The sequence below is a fragment of the Urocampus carinirostris genome, chromosome 10 (genome assembly GCF_059441175.1).
Source record: "Urocampus carinirostris isolate Australia breed hairy pipefish chromosome 10, RoL_Ucar_1.0, whole genome shotgun sequence".
NCBI classification, from domain to species: Eukaryota; Metazoa; Chordata; class Actinopteri; order Syngnathiformes; family Syngnathidae; genus Urocampus; species Urocampus carinirostris.
In genome coordinates, this window is record NC_142358.1 from 34992469 (window position 1) to 35011526 (window position 19058).

At 38.2% G+C, this 19058-nt stretch overlaps 1 protein-coding gene across 2 annotated transcripts; it reads left to right on the forward strand.

The window, feature by feature from the left end:
* Window positions 1–854: 854 nt before the first annotated feature.
* On the forward strand, window positions 855–7994 carry smtla (somatolactin alpha). 2 transcript variants are annotated; one of them, XM_088345028.1, is made up of 5 exons: window positions 855–949; window positions 1094–1287; window positions 4155–4268; window positions 4404–4583; window positions 7718–7994. In XM_088345028.1, exons 1-5 carry the CDS (start codon window positions 943–945, stop codon window positions 7910–7912), a joined length of 690 nt encoding a protein of 229 aa, XP_088201154.1. In that variant the 5' UTR covers window positions 855–942; the 3' UTR covers window positions 7913–7994. The 2 variants fall into 2 exon arrangements, with proteins under 2 accessions (XP_088201154.1, XP_088201153.1); XM_088345027.1 differs by having other exon boundaries at window positions 918–967.
* Window positions 7995–19058: the final 11064 nt, after the last annotated feature.

The window sequence follows — 19058 nt, forward strand, 5'->3', positions numbered from 1 at the left end:
TTTTTGTTAATTTTTTGAAACAATAATTTTTTAATCAATGAAATTTTTTACCACCAGGAAGCACGGGATCGTAGACAATGTCCTTTTAGGTGCAGGCATAGCGGAATATGAATCACTTTATAACTAATCGATCATTTTTATTTTTACATTTTGATCTTATTTTCAAGAGGGAATTTTTCAAATGTATATTTGAGAAGAATGGAATGTATTTAACAGATTTTTTGTACAATTTGTTGAAAATTCTTATTGGCTAAGTCAATTGTGTTTGGGACCGCTGAACTATCCGGTCCAGTTATGTAATACTTAATTTATTGTGTTTCTCTTAAATCTGATCTTAAGTCTTCATAATATATTATTTTATCAAATACCAAAGTATACAACACATGTATGGTGGACTATTGTTTATTGAAAAGGTAAATAGAAACGCAGGTTTGGGGTATTATTGTATATTAAATGTGGTGATTTATTTTCCATGTTCATTGCATGATTCAAAAGAAAAATGAGAAAAAGGTACGAATGTGTGACCTCTGCCCGAAATCGACACAAATTCAGACATTAGTCAACATGCGTAAATACTTGAATCGTGTAAAAAAGCAGAATGTAACATATAAACACGATTAAAATTTTGTAAATGTAATTTTTACTATAATGTATTTCAGTAGTATTAAAATGTAACAAATGGGGAAAGTAATTGTAGTAACCGGGTGTTATGTTTTTAGATATTTAATCAAAATAATTTACTGTTAATAAATAGCAATTCCACACACGTCATGAATGACATAGCCCTTCCAGTGTTTCTCAAATGTGGCACGTAAAGACAAAAGTTTGCCCACCCCTAACCGAGATGACCTTTTCGTGTATTCATGGCCAAGTCATAAAAGAGGCTGAACTCAGACTTAGGGCCATCACCTAGAGGACCTCAGGAAGAGAAGAGTTAAAAGGATGTCTGGTATTTTCACACACTCTTGTATGTTTACAAGCACATTTTTTGCTTTAGCCTTTGAAGAAATGGGCATCAGAAAATATCTAAAAAACTTGTCCATTAAATAATGGAAGAACAGGCATCTAAACCATCTGTTTTTTTTGTTTGCAGGTATTCAGGGAGCTCTGTGGGCTGTGCTGTTATGGCGCTACCACCTTAGTGCTGGCTTCCTGCTTGAATGTACCGACCAGGACCAGGTCATCCACCCTTACTGTTTATCCATATCGCAGGAAAAGCTCCTGGACAGGGTGATCCAGCACGCCGAGCTGATCTGCCGCGTCTCCGAAGAGTCATGCTCTTTGTTTGTAAGTAATGCCAACCTTAACCTTGACTATGAAACGTAATATTTGCAGCACAGTTTGAGGCAGCCTTGGCAAAACAAATAAAACTTGAGGCTGGGATCCACAAAAAAGTGCCAAACAACCCTGTATGTATTTGTATTTATGTTTTTATCTATAGCTCATTACAAAAGCACCTATGCATCATTTATGCACGGACCCTAAAATATTCCGTTAAAGATTCTTCAGCTCACAGCGATCTGCGTTTCTAAGTAGCTATTGAGATTCTGTGATCCAACTTTAGCAAAGCCTAATCACTGAGATGTTCCTGTTCGATCATGACATGTCATTTCTCACCTTAAGATCTTCTTCCTGCCATCTATTTCAGTCAGAGCCACTACCTGGAAGTCACAGATGTGTTAGTAGGGTCGACTAAGGATTCATGATGCTTTGTATAGAGGGGTACATTCACAGTAATCAGCAAAGAGCGTAGATGTCACCAACGGGTTGTTAATGGTACATGTTAGTCTGCAAGAACCAAATGAGCAAATGTGTGACACCGGATTTAAAAAGGATGGAAGCAGGATCTCAATGGCAGAAAAAACATCACTGAAAAGTAGCAAAAGATTTCGATTTGACTACCCTGAACGACTTCAATGGTCGGAGCAATGCCATGGACTTTTTGATGTGGAAATCAAGGACAGATAACAAAGAGACAAGCTCTGGCCATTAGTTGGCAGTGGAGCCTTTCTTTGTGAGGAAGTCCACTTCAGGTAGACGTATCGGGGAAAAAAAAAGAAAATGTGTGAGAAGAAATGATTAGTAGCTTGAGACAAAAATATATATTTATATGAAAGTAAAAGCGACCGATTGCAAGCAGATCAAAGTTCGAAATCGCTAATTCTAAGGAGAATCCACAAGTGTATTCAAAGAAGTGAACATCAATGTCAGGGATTCTAATGTTGATGCAAACCGGTAGCTACTGCAAACGCTTTTTGATGCTACCATGATACAATAGATAGATAGATAGATAGATAGATAGATAGATAGATAGATAGATAGATAGATAGATAGATAGATAGATAGATAGATAGATAGATAGATAGATAGATAGATAGATGGATAGATGGATAGATGGATAGATAGATAGATAGATAGATAGATAGATAGATAGATAGATAGATAGATAGATAGATAGATAGATAGATAGATAGATAGATAGATAGATAGATAGATAGATAGATAGATAGATAGATAGATAGATAGATAGATAGATAGATAGATAGATAGATAGATAGATAGATAGATAGATAGATAGATAGGTAGGTAGGTAGGTAGGTAGGTAGGTAGGTAGGTAGGTAGGTAGGTAGGTAGGTAGGTAGGTAGGTAGGTAGGTAAATAGATAGATAGATAGATAGATAGATAGATAGATAGATAGATAGATAGATAGATAGATAGATAGATAGATAGATAGATAGATAGATAGATAGATAGATAGATAGATAGATAGATAGATAGATAGATAGATAGATAGATAGATAGATAGATAGATAGATAGATAGATACTTCATTCATCCCTGTATGGAAATTCACAATTTCAGCAGTATCCATGTGTTGAAAATAAAATGATAATAAAATAAAATAAATAGAATACAGAAATACCCAATTATAACGTGTTGATATAGATGCTGCATTAAATACTCACTATAATAAAAATAGGGTACTATGCAACTGTGGGGGTTGGGTTTAATATGACATTTTACACGTTCCAAATCGTGTCGAAATGATCAGATCATAATGCTAGAATTCAGACACTTTTTACATGTATAATAAATCAGTGAAGGTAAGAACTAACTTGCTGTCAGGACCAGAAGGGAAACAGGACCCACTTGTGTGACGTTTACCACAAGTTTTATTGAAAGAGTCAGGAAGGGCTGCGCCCACGATCCGGAGTTCGCTGGGTGTGGGAAGCAAAACGCTCTAATACTCGGATTCTGATCCGAACACAGAAGTGGATCTTCCATAGCGAGTGATGGCGGTGTCAGGGGGGGAAATTGGTTGATAGCAGGGACTGGGAGAACAAGACGTGGTCAGGGTCGGAAACGAGTCGTAAGCCTGAATGGGAGAGTAGACGTAGTCAGGAACAGAAGGGGGTCGTAAGCCGGGACGGGAGAGCAGACGTGATCGGGACCAAAACCGGTTGTAGCCGGAGACAAAAACGGGAGCAAAAACAGGACAGGCGGGGGTCTGGGTCGAAAAAACAAGGCTTGCCTTGAAAAACAGAGGTTCGCAGGCGGACTGACAACAGTTGAATGACAGGACTGGGTTCAAATAATGACAGGGAGCCAATCAGAACCTGCGGCGGTTGGCGCCAAATGAGTGGGCACAGGTGACTCGAATCAGTAATCATGACACTTGCAAGAAATTAATCTTTCCACACAAAGGTACATTTCTCAGAATTTGGGTATTTCGTGACACCAACCTATTTGTTTTTAAAACACATTACTGAAAAGACTCAATTTTAAGAAACCTTGATTTTTCTGATGAAAAAAAGAGGGTTTAATCATTTTCTGGGTAGTCTCTGTCTATTCTTGTTTGTATTTTACGGCCCTAACACACATTGTGTTTGTTTGTTGGAAGATGGTGATAACTTGTTTTGTATGATAATAATTAAATCTAATCTAATATTATATAGTGAAACAATATAACAGCGTAAACAATCTGTATGTTTGTGTATTTCTTTAGACCTTGAAATTGGCTAGAACCGGTAGATCTTAAAAAACAAAAACAAAAAGCTGGCACTTAATAATAATTAATATGATCTAGTAGTTCTCGCATTAAAATAATAGAAAATCTCGTATTTACATGTAAATTATTTCAACCTGTGTGTGCAGGAGGACATATTTGTCCCATTTCCGTTGCGGCTCCAGAGGAACCAGGCAGCCTACGCATGCATCACAAAGGCCATCCCAATTCCAAGCTCTATTGGTGAAGTCCAGCAAATGTCTGTAAGCATAAACCCCTGCTATGATAAGCTATGCTATGGATTTTGTTTCGGGAACAGTCTATAGAATAAACCCTTGGTTTTTTTTGTGTTGTTTTATACAAATTCACAAATGCATAAAAGACGCATTTTTTTCTAGGATAAGTGGTTGCTACACTCCGTGCTAATGCTGGTCCAGTCGTGGATCGAGCCCTTGGTCTACCTTCAGACAACCATGGACCGCTATGATGGTGCTCCGGAAATGCTCCTCAACAAGACCAAGTGGGCTTCTGATAAACTTATCAGTCTGGAGCACGGAGTGGTCGTCCTCATCAAAAAGGTCGGTCACATAAATGTTGTAAAAATTCCGGAGAGCACAATCTGGCCCAGCATGATGGTTGACCTCCACAATGTTATCTTATAAAATCCCAGAAATAGCTTCTACCATTAAACCATTTTTTTAACCGCACAGGCTGCCATAATAGTTCAACACTATAAACATAAAATAGAAAAGAACTTCCTTGGTTGACGCAGGAAAACAGTAAAGGGTTTAAAGATTTTTGAACCATTTAACCACTCCATACATACTCAATTGTGGTGACAAACCTGTTATAACACAAAAGTGATTCTCATATCTATGTTTTCTATCTATGTACGATTTATAAAGCATGTATACACGTGCATAATGTATTCCTGTCAAGACCAGAACGGAAACAGGAACCACTTTTGTAACGTTTCTCAAAGTTTTATTGGGAAGAAGGGAAAGGATTGCACACACGATCCAGTGATCGCTGGTCGCGGGGAGCAGGTCGCTCTGAACGCGGAAGTGGGAATTCCGTGGCGAGCGATGGCAGTGTTTGGAACGCAAAAAGTGGGTCAGTAGCCGGGATGGAAGAGCAAAAACGTGGTCTTGATCGGAAACAAGTCGAAAGCCAGGAGAGGAGACTAGACGTGGTCGAGATCAAAACAGATCGTAGCGGGAGATATGCGGGAGCAAAAAACAGGACAGGCGAAAAAGGGATTGCGTGTAAAAACAGAGATTCGCAGACGGACCGACAAAAGGGGACTGACAGGACGGAGTTTAAATACCGACAGGGAGCCAATCTGTCAACAAGCTGCAGCTGGCGGCACATGGCCAATTGGGCGCCATGGCAACCGTGACAATTCCGGCATCAACTTTTAGGAAAAAATAACCTTGAAAATTCAGGCAGGGAAAAAAAACTAATGGAATAAAATTGTGTTGTCCTTTTGGCATATAACTTTGCTTATATTACAGTTTTGTGAATGATTTGTTTTAGTAAAATAAATAAGAATACTAGTTAAATGAGCAATATTATCTGTCATTTACCATTTTGAAAATAGATTGCGATGATGTCCCAAAAAAGGTTGCTGATCTTAAGTTTCAAGATGTTTTTTAGGTCAGAATTGTGATGCTTCATTTTCAGGAAGATTCTTATTGAGTTTCTATTATTATGTTATTGGGCAGCACGGTAGCATAGTGGTTAGCATGTGTGCAGCAGAGTTCTGAGGTCATGGGAACAAGTATTCCTGTGTGGAGTTTGCATGTTCTCTCCGTGCTTGCGTGAGTTTCCTCCAGGCACTCCGGTTTCCTCCCACATTCCAAAAACATGCATGTCAAGTTAATTGCCCGTTCCAAATTGTCCCTAGGTTTGAATGAGTAGTGATTTGTCTGTTTCTGTTTGCCCTGCAACCGGCTGACAACCAGTACACGGTATCCCCTGCCCACTGCCCGAAGATATCTGGGATTAGCACCCCCGCGACCCTACTGAGGATAAGCGGTGCAGATAATAGATTGATATTATGTTTTTGTAATATAATGATTACAATTTGACCTCGTTCGGCAAAGACGAACAATTTCACCGCAAATGTTTAACTCTCTATGTCAGGGGTATCAAAGTCAAATGGACAGAGGGCCAAGTACAAAAGAAAATGGCTACTAGCTGGGAAACAGAAAGATGAAATTCTGACATTTTTTCAGATATAGTCTGAAAACCAATGACATTTATTCAAAAATGATCAGAAAAATAAATTGATATCTTCATGGCCCTCTCAGTAAAGGTTGAATTTCTCATCTCATTAGCCGTACCGCTTATCCTTAGTAGGGTTGCGAGGTTGAATTTCTAACAGGCACAAAAAGACAATGTATTTGATATTAAACTACCCCTAACATAAACAATAAATAAAATACGCTGCTAAAGCTAGTTGTCAATGTTGTGCTAGCCGCAGCTAATTACTCCGAAAACTAGTGAAAGCATCTGAGATATAAGTTGCCAAAGAAACGCTATTTGCAAATGTTGTGTTAGTTGAGCCTTAAAACAATGAGAGGTGATTCAAATAACAAAGCTAACCGCTAAAGCTAAACATGTGCTTTGTTTCTTAAACGAGGCTGGAACTAGTGTAACCGTGAAGTATCTGTCCCACCAAAGATCCACATTCACACTGGACTGGATGATGAGGTTTTTGTTATAGTTGCTGCAAATGAATGAGTGACAACACATGGTAAGCTTCTCTGCTGGCTTTGATCTCATTGACAGCTTGCTGTTAGACAGCCTTAAACATATCAAAGAGCTTTCTTTTCAGTTCACATAAAATACATTTTAGAATATCAACCATCACAATACATGTTTACATCCATTTTAACAAGATACTTTTAACAATAGATCGTATAGTGGCTTTTTAACGTTTACAATGAATTCAAAATATTTTTCTTTAGTCTGAATTTTAACCAACATCATCCTTCTTTTTAATACATATATATGAGAAAATAGAAATAATAACAATAATGAGTATAAAAACGGGTACAATTTACCTGCAAATGAATGAGTCACAACACAACACGTGGTAAGCTTCTTTGCTGGCTTTGATCTCTATGAGGGGAATTAGCATTTTAGCACTACATGCAACGAAAATAAATCCAAACAGCTTGACAAGATCAATCGCATTACTGTGCATGTTGAGAGATTTGTCAGCTGTGGTTTTAATGTTTAAAATTAACTTTTTTTTTTTCTGAGCACCAAGAAATCGTGTCTTACCGTTGACAGCTTGCTGTTAGACTGCCAACAAACCCCGCCGTCCGGTCACATGTCAAAAGCCAAACCAAACCTTACCCCATACCAGCAGGTGGCACTGTTGGACTCATCATTGCAGGACACTTACACAAAAACTATACAACTTATTTCAGCAGAAATTTCAATAAAACAAAAGTTATTATTACACCCATTACATTAGAAATTGAAAAAAAGTAAAGTAATACATATTGAGAAATCTTATCATCGTTTTATTTTAAAGAACTGTTCGATATTATAAAATTGATCAACAGTTACTGATTGTGGCCAGAGCTATCCAAAGCTTTAAGATCACTAGTTGTAATACAGATCTTTCTTTCCAATATTGAATCATCATTGTTTTTTATCGCTCTACATAGTCCAATTCCCAAACACTGACCTTTTCCAGATGCTGAACGAGGGTCTCCTGACGACCAGTTACAGCGAGCAAGGTCTGTTCCAGTATGACATGCAAACGGACGTGGTTGAATCCGTCATGAGGGATTACATTTTACTCAGCTGCTTCAAGAAGGATTCCCATAAAATGGCCACTTTCCTCAAGCTTCTCAAGTGTAGACAAAATAATGAATTCACCTGCACATAAAATGAAAGAATACGCTTTGAACTAGGGTCTGAATTACTTAATGTGACGTTAATTGCTGTATTAAATAATTTAAAGACAAAAATATGTGTGTGTGTATTATATGTTTGCAAAAATGTGACATGGGTGTCAAGCACTGTTTGTACCCCCTGTAATTGTTAGTAATTCTATATTTGATCCATTATTCCCAATCGCATAATTCTGCAAGCAGGGGCCAGCAAAGTGTGTCTTTGTCCTGCTTGGGACTCTCTTTCGCTGTTTTGTCTACTAAAAAGTGAACTGCACTCATGCTGCTGCAGTCCATTATCCCTGATTGCATATTCGATGAGCTGGGGCTGACAAAGCGCACTTGTGTCCAGCAGGGCAGCTCTTTTTTGTCGTTATAGTATTTTCTCAAATTAACTGTACGTGTGTGGCCACAGTCCATTATCCCTACTCCCATATTGCTAAGAATGGGGAGTGGCAGAAGAGATTTGTGTCTGGTGGCATGCTTTTCTCGCCTGCCAGAAACGAAATGCACAGTTGTGGCCCCAATCCATTATCCCCAATTTGCTTTCATTGAGAGCGGGGGCTGAAAGAGAAAATCCGATGTAGTTTATTTTCTTTTCTGTTCTTTTTGTCTTAAATGAACATCACTTGGTCAGCCGCAATCCATTATCCCTTTTCGACTATTGCTGGGATTGGGGTGAGTTGTCATTTTAAAGCAGCAACGATATTTAGCATGTCTTAGTTCGCAGTATCTGCAGTTAAATTAAATTAAAAAGATAGATTTTAGGTAAAAAGTTTGATAACAAGTTAAATTAAATAATGTCACTTATCGTACAATGGATAAAAAAATATTATGTTATCTCCTCATCTCATGATGAAAAAAAACGGACATATAAAGTATCAACTTGAGCAATAAACACTAAATTCACAAACATGGCATGTCTGTTAGTGTCATAGGCATGTACAGTTCCATATTGTTATCCAGCTACACATTTATAGTATTATTATTTAAAAATGTCTTTTAGGAGGGCAGGTTATAGAGGCAGCCATGTTTAGTCTAGCACACGCTAACTATGTTAGCATAAACATGTCATTACTGAAGTGGTTAAGGTAGTCTAATGGTTTTCTTCATTTGTGAAGACGTAGTTTGCAAGTTTAATGCATTTATATCTCTCTGTAATACCAAATAGTTTTCCTTTCTTAAACCTTTACACCAGAGTGATGGGTTTATAATGGTCATGTTCAGATAAGTATAGACTACGCTGACTATGTTCTTCAAAAGATTGATTAAAATTTGGCACACATTTATGAATAAAAGAGACAGATACAACAGAAAAACTACACCTATAGTATTATGGTAGACTGACGAGTGTTCAGAGTTTCCTCTGTCGTCAATGCAATGACGTGTAATTTATGCTTCGCTCGTTTGAATCAAGTCAATTTTCCACCTCAGTGGTCAATAAATATTAATTCTAAGAGAACAATTCATTGCTCGTATCAGCTTTGTAGCATTTACATTTGTTACAAATTAACATATTTATTTGTAATCCTAATTGCCAGTTAAATTGTGAAGTATTATTCTAACTGTTAGCCTTTGGGGTCCTTGACTAAAACAGCATTCCAGGCACCTTTGCCATTCTCTGTTATGGAATGAGTGTTTCAGCTGTCATAGTTATATAATTAACAGAGTCAGCCCTGAATAATAATGCATAACATTGACTATGTCAGGTCTAATTAATAAGATGAATTGTTGCAACAAATATGACGACCAAAATGAAATTAATATTTTTGCAACAAATCCTCTACATCAGGCCTGTCAAACTCAATTTTGGTCTTGGGCCAAATCCAGACTTTCTTTTTTTCTTGCATCGACACATTTTTAGCTATGTTTTTTCTACATTAGTAACCTACACTACATATTAAAATCACGAATGACAACGTATATTTTCTAAACACAACACATTTATTCACAAATAATGGTGAAAAAACATGTTCTTGTTTGACATTAAACATATTAACTGGTTTATTTCAACAGTTAAGCGAATTCAGTTTTACACCTGAACCCACTCACCAGGCTTTGCCAACGCAATACTACCCTCTAGCAGCCGAAAGAGAATTTGGTTTGCATTTATCAAAATAAAGCATAAGTTTTGATGGAAATGGAACTTGGAGACCCACTTCTTTGACGAACTCAGAAATTTAGCCTGCAGGCTGTATGATCTCCATATTCTGGTTACCACTAACGTGTGAAGGAACCTGGTTGTTTTAAAGAGCTTTTTACCTAATGTTGAACTAAGAAGTTTTGTCTGTCTTTGCGGTGTATAAATATTAAATATAATTAAGAAAAAACTCCAAGCAACGTTTAATATAATCATCTTTTATATTGTGACAACCTGCGCTTACTCTTAGAAAGAGCCTCCGGTATGTTGTATGCTTTATGAGGTGCTTTGTATTTGTTATAATTGAAACTCCATGGCTTGGAGGCAGGGAATGTAATTAAGTCCGCATGATGATTTAGTTGTTGGTGTACCGGACAAAGAGTATCAGCGTTAGTTGGGTGGATACTAAAACATCGAGGCCTATGGAATAACTTTTCTTTGTGGCCAATTATTCTTAACAGTAAAACATATATCTGGTACTTCTACAAACTCTGCAGGGCAACAGTGTGCTATCTGAAACTTCAGTGGTGACTTCATGAACCAATTTGTCATTATTACCACTTTTAATACTCAGTTGGCTTTACTTGACATCAGGCTCATTTTCAAAACCTAAGGGGTCCTTTGGTTCAAAACTTTACGGCAGGTAGGTAATTGAACTACTCAAGCAGAAGTCGTTTGCAGTCTGTGGCAATGTTGTTGACATTAGGGAGGGCAAACTACACCATAACAATGTCAAGCAAAATGTAATGGCCCAAAAATCTTATTTAGCATTGCAAAAATGTTTTTATAAGAGCATTTCTGGAATTCTTGATCCATCATTTTGATTCAAGAAATTCAAATGGTTGTTATAATGTAGCAAGGACATACAGTTGATGTTCACATTGAAGGATTTTATACATTTGACCATAAAGGATTTTATTCGATTGGATACAAGTTACATTTATTGAGTTTAATGCTCTAGTTATTTACTGACTGTGCTTTTATTCATGGAGCAGTAAAAGTTCAGGGCAGGCATAAGAGATTGTTTACAGGAACGGCACTTACTTCTGATGAGATAATCAGCACATCCAGACGTTGTTGACGCAGGCGGTTTTTTTGAGTACCCCAGACATCGAGACGCTCTTCTACGAGATGGTGAAGCCCAGGGGGCTTCCTTGGCACGCCCATGGGAGGAGTCCGCACGCCATTATGCGGGGAGAAGAACGCCAATAGGAAAAAGCTAACGGACTTCATAAGAAGGCTTCCCACATGGACTAAAACGTCACTAATTCGGCCGTTTTCGATGGAGTACACTTAGATAAATTGATCTGCCCCCGTGTGGAAATGTCGACCATCCTGTTCATTTTTCACTCAAGAAACGAGCGCGCATAAATTGTTGGGTGAATGTTGGTTGTGTTTAGTTAATGGAGTCAGATAACTAATTTGAACAATTTGGTAAACGGTACATTTTTGATAAACAACAGTCCGGTAGAAAGAATACTGCCAAAAACAATCATCCTCACTTTGCAACATGTTTTCCAAATTTTCTTCCATAAATATTAGGTAATGTTGGTTCCACATTGGATTTTTTGATACACAATTATGCTTGAAGTCCAGTGACGTTCAGTCAGGGGAGGCAGGTGGGACTGTGCCTCACCTCTCCTGTTATCATGGAAACATAAAACTCAAAATGTATGAGATGGTTATATTTGTATTATATAATAATATATTTCCAGGTTTCTTTCTCATTTAACTTCGCAATTTGTGGATGTTCTGTTTCAAAATTACCGACTTTTTACATTATATTGTAAATGTTATCAATACAATTAATACGAGTGTATTACTGAGCTAAGCATCTGCAGAGGCGTAACGAGGCATGCAACTATCTTGCCTCATGGCAGAGGACGGAAATTAGACCAAAGATTCTGATTTGGCACACGTCTCATCTCCAACAAACAAAATATGATAATTTTGGCGAACTATCCGCAAGACAAGCTATCGAGTAATGAATTTTGTGTGGATTTTTCACAAAATAGAAGATTACCTATCCATTGATTCCTAACTCAAAAGGAGCAGTACTTCATTTACAAGATATGATAAGACTATGTAACTGTCAAGAACTGGAACAGGATCAGAACCCAAATGCGTGACGTTCCTCACACAAACATTTTATTTTACGGGAAATGGCGAGTCATGCACGTTAGGCAGCAGTCTGGCGTGTAATGACGGGAAGCCAGAGGCCGACGAGATCGATACCAATTGCCCAAGCAGATATCGGACAGATGGGGTTGACACAGGACAGGACGGGACAGACATGATTGATATCAAAACAGGATATAGAAATTAAACAGGACAAACTAGATGGAATAATACTGGACAGGAAATACCAACAGGAAATAGGACCGAGTCAAAATCCATGTCTTGCGGGGCAGAGATTTGTTGACGGACTGACAAAGGAAGAATGAGAGCACTAAGCTAAAACAGAAGGGAAGCCAATCTGGTGAGCCACAGCTGGGGCCACACGGGCAGGGCTAAATGGGCGCCATGGCAACTGTGACAGTTACATATTTTTGATGCTACAGTTTATATATTATATATGTTGCTCCTTTGATCAAATTATGAATACGATTCGGCCTCATTTGCTTGTTAATCTCTCTGCTCTTCACCAGACATGAACTTCACCGCACGACACTGTTAAAGTCTATGTACAACACATTCCAAGATTTGTTATCATACGTATTGTTTTTAGACTAAATGCTTACCAAGACAGTTCATGCAGATAGAATCAATCATGAGCTTAAACTTGCAGGTTACTTGTTAAGGGTATTCTTGTCGAGTAATTTACAGTTAATGGATCCCTTAAACACCTGCGCCAACTGGGCATGACTGTGGACGGAACTTGGACAGCCCGCTATCGTTGTCCTGAGTTTGGGTTGTGGCAAGGTTGAAATATGTGCATTCCTTAATGTTGTGGTTGCAGTTCTTTTTCCATCCTATTCTTCTTCTGTCCGCTTGGACTGGGCCCTGGAGAACGATCTTTTGACGTGACCATACCAGTGCAGTTGACAACAGTTCCTTGTAGGTCAAATGTGCCCTTTGATGGTGTTGCATACTGATTCGATTGTCACATGTGTAACCGCAGTGTACCCGTCCAACAAAGAATCCACATTCAGGCTGAACTGGATGATGAGGCTTTTATTTCAGTTACGTTAGCAGCGCGGTGGAGACTGCAATGAGCGACACAACATACACACACCATGTGGTTAGCACCACCGCTGGTTCTCAACATCGGTAGCGGCGCGCTGGAGACTGCTCAAAGCATATCAGACAAATAGTTTTCTTTTCAGTTGACATATAATACAGTTCAGAAAATCAAACATTGCAATGATTTTTACATACATTTTAACAAGATACTGACAGACAGTTTCTTCCCCAGAACAATTACCATCCTAAACACACACCGCACAAAAAACTGAAAACTCTTGCAAACACACTACCTCATACGAACGTAAAATTCTACTCATGTCTACGTTTTCTTGCACAATGCATACTGCTCACTATGCACAATGTTGACTATTTTTTTTTGGGCTATGTTGACTATTTTTGCACCAAATGCATATTGCACAAACCCTAACGATACCAACTGTATGTAACATCCTACATGCCGTCATTTCTTTGTGTAAATATTGTGTAAATTATAAATAACCTTATCCTCCTTGTTTTATAACATTATCTTTTCTGTTCCTTATCTTATTAGTTTCTTTACCTCACTGTGAATGTGTGATACTGGAGTGTCATGCCCAATTTCGTTGTAACAATATGTTAACCCATTTTGTAACAATGACAAAAAAAGGTATAGTCTATTCTATTATATTCAATATAGTGATTTTAACTTTTACAATGAATTCAACTCGACATATTTTTCAATCTGAATTTTAACCAACATCATCCTTTTTATATATTTGTGAAAATAGAAATAATAACAATAACGAGTATAAAAAATGGGAACAATTTACCTGCAATGAGCAACACAACATACACACACCATGTGGTTAGCACCTCCGTTGGTTCTCAACATCTTTGAGGGAAATTAGCATTTCAGTCAAGTACGGCAAAACTAACATAAATGGCGACAGAAACAAAACTAAATTAAATCCAAACTGTTTGACAACATTGATTACATTACTGTGTTTGTTAATTAACTTTTTGCGGCGCACCAAAAGATCGTGGCTTACCGTTAGCAGCGCTCTGGAGACTGCTAAAACTATCCGCCTTCCGGTCGCGAAATCAGAGGCTGGAGTCAACCTTACCCCATACCAGCAGGTGGCACTGCTGGACTTGTCATTGCAGGACACTTATACACTTATACTATAAAAACATATTTCAACAGGAATTTCAAAAGTTAATATTACACCCGTTACACATGGGCTTTGTAACTGATGTCTACAGGTTTCCTGTTGCACCGCATCTACATTACTTAGAGTCCTGTTTTTCAGGTCTGCTGTGCACTCGCAAGCGTAAAGGAAGAGGGAAGCAACCAGAGCTCGCATGAGTCTGATTTTTTTATTTCAATGTAATGTTCTTTTCTCTCCATATGGGTTTAAGTATGTTAAGTATGGCTGTAGTTTGAGCAATCCTGGCTCGGATTCCTAGTTCTGGCCCTTCCTCAGATATTACAGCTCCAAGATAAAAATATTCGGTGACATATTCAAGCTGTAGGTAGTTTATTCTGATGTCTGTAGTGATATCTTGGAGGTTGTTACCGACAGGGAGCCAATCCGTCAACAAGCTGCAGCTGGCGCCACACGGGCAGGTCCAATTGGGCGCAATGGCAACCGTGACAATTCCGGCATCAACTTTTAGGAAAGAAAAAAAAACAATTTTATTGGAAAATTCAAGCAGGGAAAAAAAAGTAATGGAATAAAATTGTTTTGTCCTTTTGGCAGATAACTTTGCTTATATTACAGTTTTGTGAATGATTTGTTTTAGTAAAATATCTAAGAACACTAGTTGAATGAGCAATATTATCTGTCATCTACCATTTTGAAAATGGATTGTGATGATGTCCCAAAAAAAGGTTGCTGATCTTAAGTTTCAAGATGTTTTCTAGGTCAGAAAAAACTTTTGTTTTTTACTGAGCTGATTTCCATCCAATACTGGGTTGATTTTTGTCCATGCAATGGACCAGATCTTTGAGTTCCTGTACTTGTCCCGCCAGTCTGGCAAAATCATCAGGAAAGAGGGCAGGAACAAGGGACATTGGCAATGTTATCCATATAGAAGTGCTTGTCTCAGTGAAAAAAAATTCAAGGAATTCAGACTTTCCTTTTCAGATTTCCCGCCTAACCCTATTAGCTTGTCCGCGGAAATCGGAAAACATCTTTGCCGGACGTTTTTGAACCGGCGGCTGTGGAACAAATGCGCGTGACCCCTTTAGGCGAGGGAAAATGCCCAAAAGAGGCTCAGCTTAAATCAATGCAATTTCCTGCTCTTCACGTCTGTGGCTGGAGGGAGCTTCTTGGCGTTTTGTAACTTTGATATACTCCGTCTCATCTCCACAAGCAGAGGGAGGCAAGGAGTTAAGCATATGTGTGTCTTTCTGCCAGGGTTGGGTAGGGTTACTTTAACTGGATTACTTTCAATTACTTTTGGATTACTCCAATACCAAATATGCTAATAAAAGACAAAAGAAACTAAATATGAATACAAATATGACTCACAACACGTAAGCTTTCTCTCCTGGCTTTGATCTCTTTGATCTTCACCAAAACTAACATAAAATGCGACAGAAACAAAATGAAAATAAATCCAAACAGCTTGCCAACATCATTTTTGCCGTTCCATGTATTCCGTTACGCCGCAAGCCTGCACAAAATTTAGTAATTTTATTCATATTTAGTTTATATTGTCTTTTATCAGCATATTTGGTATTGGAGTAATCCAAAAGTAATTGAAAGTAATCCAGTTAAAGTAACCCTACCCAACTCTGCATTCTGCAAATGTGTGTCTGCTTATGCTTATCTTAGATCACAAAACTGTGTGCATTGCCTTCATTCCAGAAAGCACTTTCACCACCTCAAATATAATTATTGTCTATTTCGTAAGAGTGCGAGAATTAACATTGTGTGTTTGGCCTTCCGTTAACAATTGTTTTTTGGTTTTTTTTTGAAAGAAAAGATTTAACGTGTGAATCACATCCTATATCAAAGGACCTTAATCGGTGTATACAATTGACTTCAGGTCCTGATGCACAATACTAACATTTTCCTACTAATTTACCTCCTACCGGTAAGAGCCCCGTTAGTGTCGCATGTGATGAGGGGTGCTTTGTATCGCTTATAATTGGAATGTAACAACATGGCTTGTGGGCAGGAAATGTAATTAAGTCAACATGATGATTTACTTGTTGGGTTTGTTGCTGCACGAAAGAAAAGCATTAGCATTTGGCTGGCACGCTAAATTATTCTAACATTTATAGAATGTGTTCTGTTTGTGGCCGGTGGCTCCAACTTAGCCGGTGATGTGTATACCTGTCAAAAGGGCAACACACCTAAACAAATAATAATAATGAATTGGGATGCCATGACATGTTATATTGATGAACTCAATGCCAGCCCAGCAAAACAGATTATCAGTGACTTAAGCTGTAAATATGAAACACTAAAGATGCTAATTATACTATTGTTTATTGTTATCCCTCCAGATATAAGTATCCAGTGCGGCCAAATACTATGAATCTCCTGTACTTTGTTATGCCAGTTTATAGTAAGTTACGGAGTACGCATTTTATAAGAAAACTACAATAAAGGGGAAAAAATATCAAGCAAAGCTTATTTTTGTATTGACAATAGTGATAGTCTTGGTTTATATGGTGCATTAGTGTCATCTGTGGGCACTTGCTGTAACAACAGGTAAGTCAAGTCAAGTCATGTTTATTTGTATAGCCCTTAATCACAAAGAGACTGAAGCACAATGCAACCTGATGTTTTACTTGCAAATAATATCACCTAATGGAGGCATGTAAATGCTGAAGAGAAGGGGGCCAAGTACTGAACCCTGCGGAACACCGCAGTTAACACTAAAGGGCTCAGATATCATTTCACCATATTTAACACAGTGGGTCATATCTGAGAGGTAGGATCTGAACCATAAGGGGACTGTTCCTGAGAGACCAATCCATGTTTGCCGTAAGATATTATGGTCCACAGTGTCAAAGGCAGCACTAAGGTCCAGCAGCAGCATGACCGAGAAGCGCCAGAGTCCATTGCCAGTAGAAGATCGTCGGTTACCTTAATCAGGGCTGTCTCAGTAGAGTGGTTAGCCCCGAATCCTGATTGCATTGATTCAGAAAGATTGTTCTCAGATATAAAATCATTCAGCTGCTGTGCCACGACTTTTTCACGTACTTTCGAAAGAAACGGTAGGTTTGACACAGGTATATAACAACAGGTGTGTGGTTTATTTTTGTGTAAGACAAGCTATTTTAATCAAAATTATAAGCAAAGATACATGAACTATGATTTAAACGTGCATCTTTTTATAGGTCAATACATTTATTTTACATAGCATGAGCCTTACTTAGAGGGAGCTAACATGATATTGCTGCTTATATATCACCAAAACCAAAAACCTTGTGAAAGGTGTAGCATGAAAAATGGTAAAGTTTGGTCAATTTAAGTAGTTTGTATATTGCATTGCTTGAATTACACAATTTAGCGACATCTAGTCGTCTCATATTACACAATGTCTGTTTAACATCTAAAAATCACAGAAGACCTGTGACGTTTGTGCATGAATCATTAGTTATTGGTTGTTTAGTTTGGGGAATTTTCTATGGGACCTTCTCATTTCGTTTCTGCTTCCATTGTCATGACGGAGTAAAAATATCTCAAATCTTCCGTGGTGGACTCTGCTTTGGGTTGTCCAGCATCACATTGCCCGATTGGTGACTTTTAAAAGGTGACTATCTAATTAAAGGTATGAAAAAGGTTACATTGGGCAGACGGATGTTCCACAGGTTCCATCTGTTTGAAAGTGATAAGCTTGATTTATTTGTCTTTTTCCGATGGGCCACCGATGCCTTTGTGCTGTTTGTTTTGCTTTTGCTTGACATTGAAACATAACTTGACACAAAATTGATTTGGAGGTGCGAGCAAGATTGAAAGTTCACCATTTGGAACCAGCACAAAGCTTCACATTGATTCATTGTTTATTGCACAAGAGGGATATCCCCCCGTTAATGGCTGTGGGAAGGACACCTTCGACATTTTCTTCAAGGACACACACAGAAAAACTTGAATGAGGTGGAGAAAGTCCGTTGATTGCTGACAGTTATGTGTTTTGGTGTGGACCTTCTGCCGTGTGTTTCTGAATTAACTAAAGCCAAACCTACTAGATCAGTTTGTTTCAAGTGTTTTATTGGATTACAGTGTTCCCTCACTTTTCGCAGGTAACAGATTACATTCCGCCTCTGCCCAAAACGACCATACCGTTCCAGCTGGTAAAAGCCCACTTTTAGGTTCAGTGATGTACGGTCAGGGGAGGCAAGTGAGCCTGAGCCTCACTTGTCATCATGGAAAATTAATAATATATTAAATAGTTATAATTATTTGGTGTTAAAGATATTTCTCATTTCACTTTACAATTGTCAAGTATGTCGGTAAGACCTAAATACAGGACGCAAGATACAAAATAACAAGGATATGATCAAAACCGTAACTAAGAGTAAATATACTGTAACTCTTCCCAAGCTTTTCACGCAATGTTGCTAGTGTTTTGGCCCATTCCTCTTTGCAGATTTAAACTCCCTCCATAAATTTTCTTCGGGGTCTAGAGACTGGTTAGGCCACTCCAGGACCCTGAAACGCCTTCCAACAAAGCTACTCCTTTGTTGCCCTGGCTGTGTGTTTGGGATGATTGTCATGCCAACCTTCATGTTAAATGCCTTGCTGATGGAAGGAGAGTTTCACTCAAAAGATCTCGATACATGGCCCCATCAATTATTTCCTTATCGCAGATCAGTT

Bases quoted from the DNA above. Each gene is read 5' to 3' on its own strand.
- smtla (XM_088345027.1), top strand. From the start codon at position 943: ATGTCTGGTATTTTCACACACTCTT. The intron at 968-1,093 runs GTATGTTTACAA...TTTTGTTTGCAG, and splicing joins TGGTATTTTCACACACTCTT to GTATTCAGGGAGCTCTGTGG. The intron at 4,269-4,403 runs GTAAGCATAAAC...ATTTTTTTCTAG, and splicing joins GTGAAGTCCAGCAAATGTCT to GATAAGTGGTTGCTACACTC.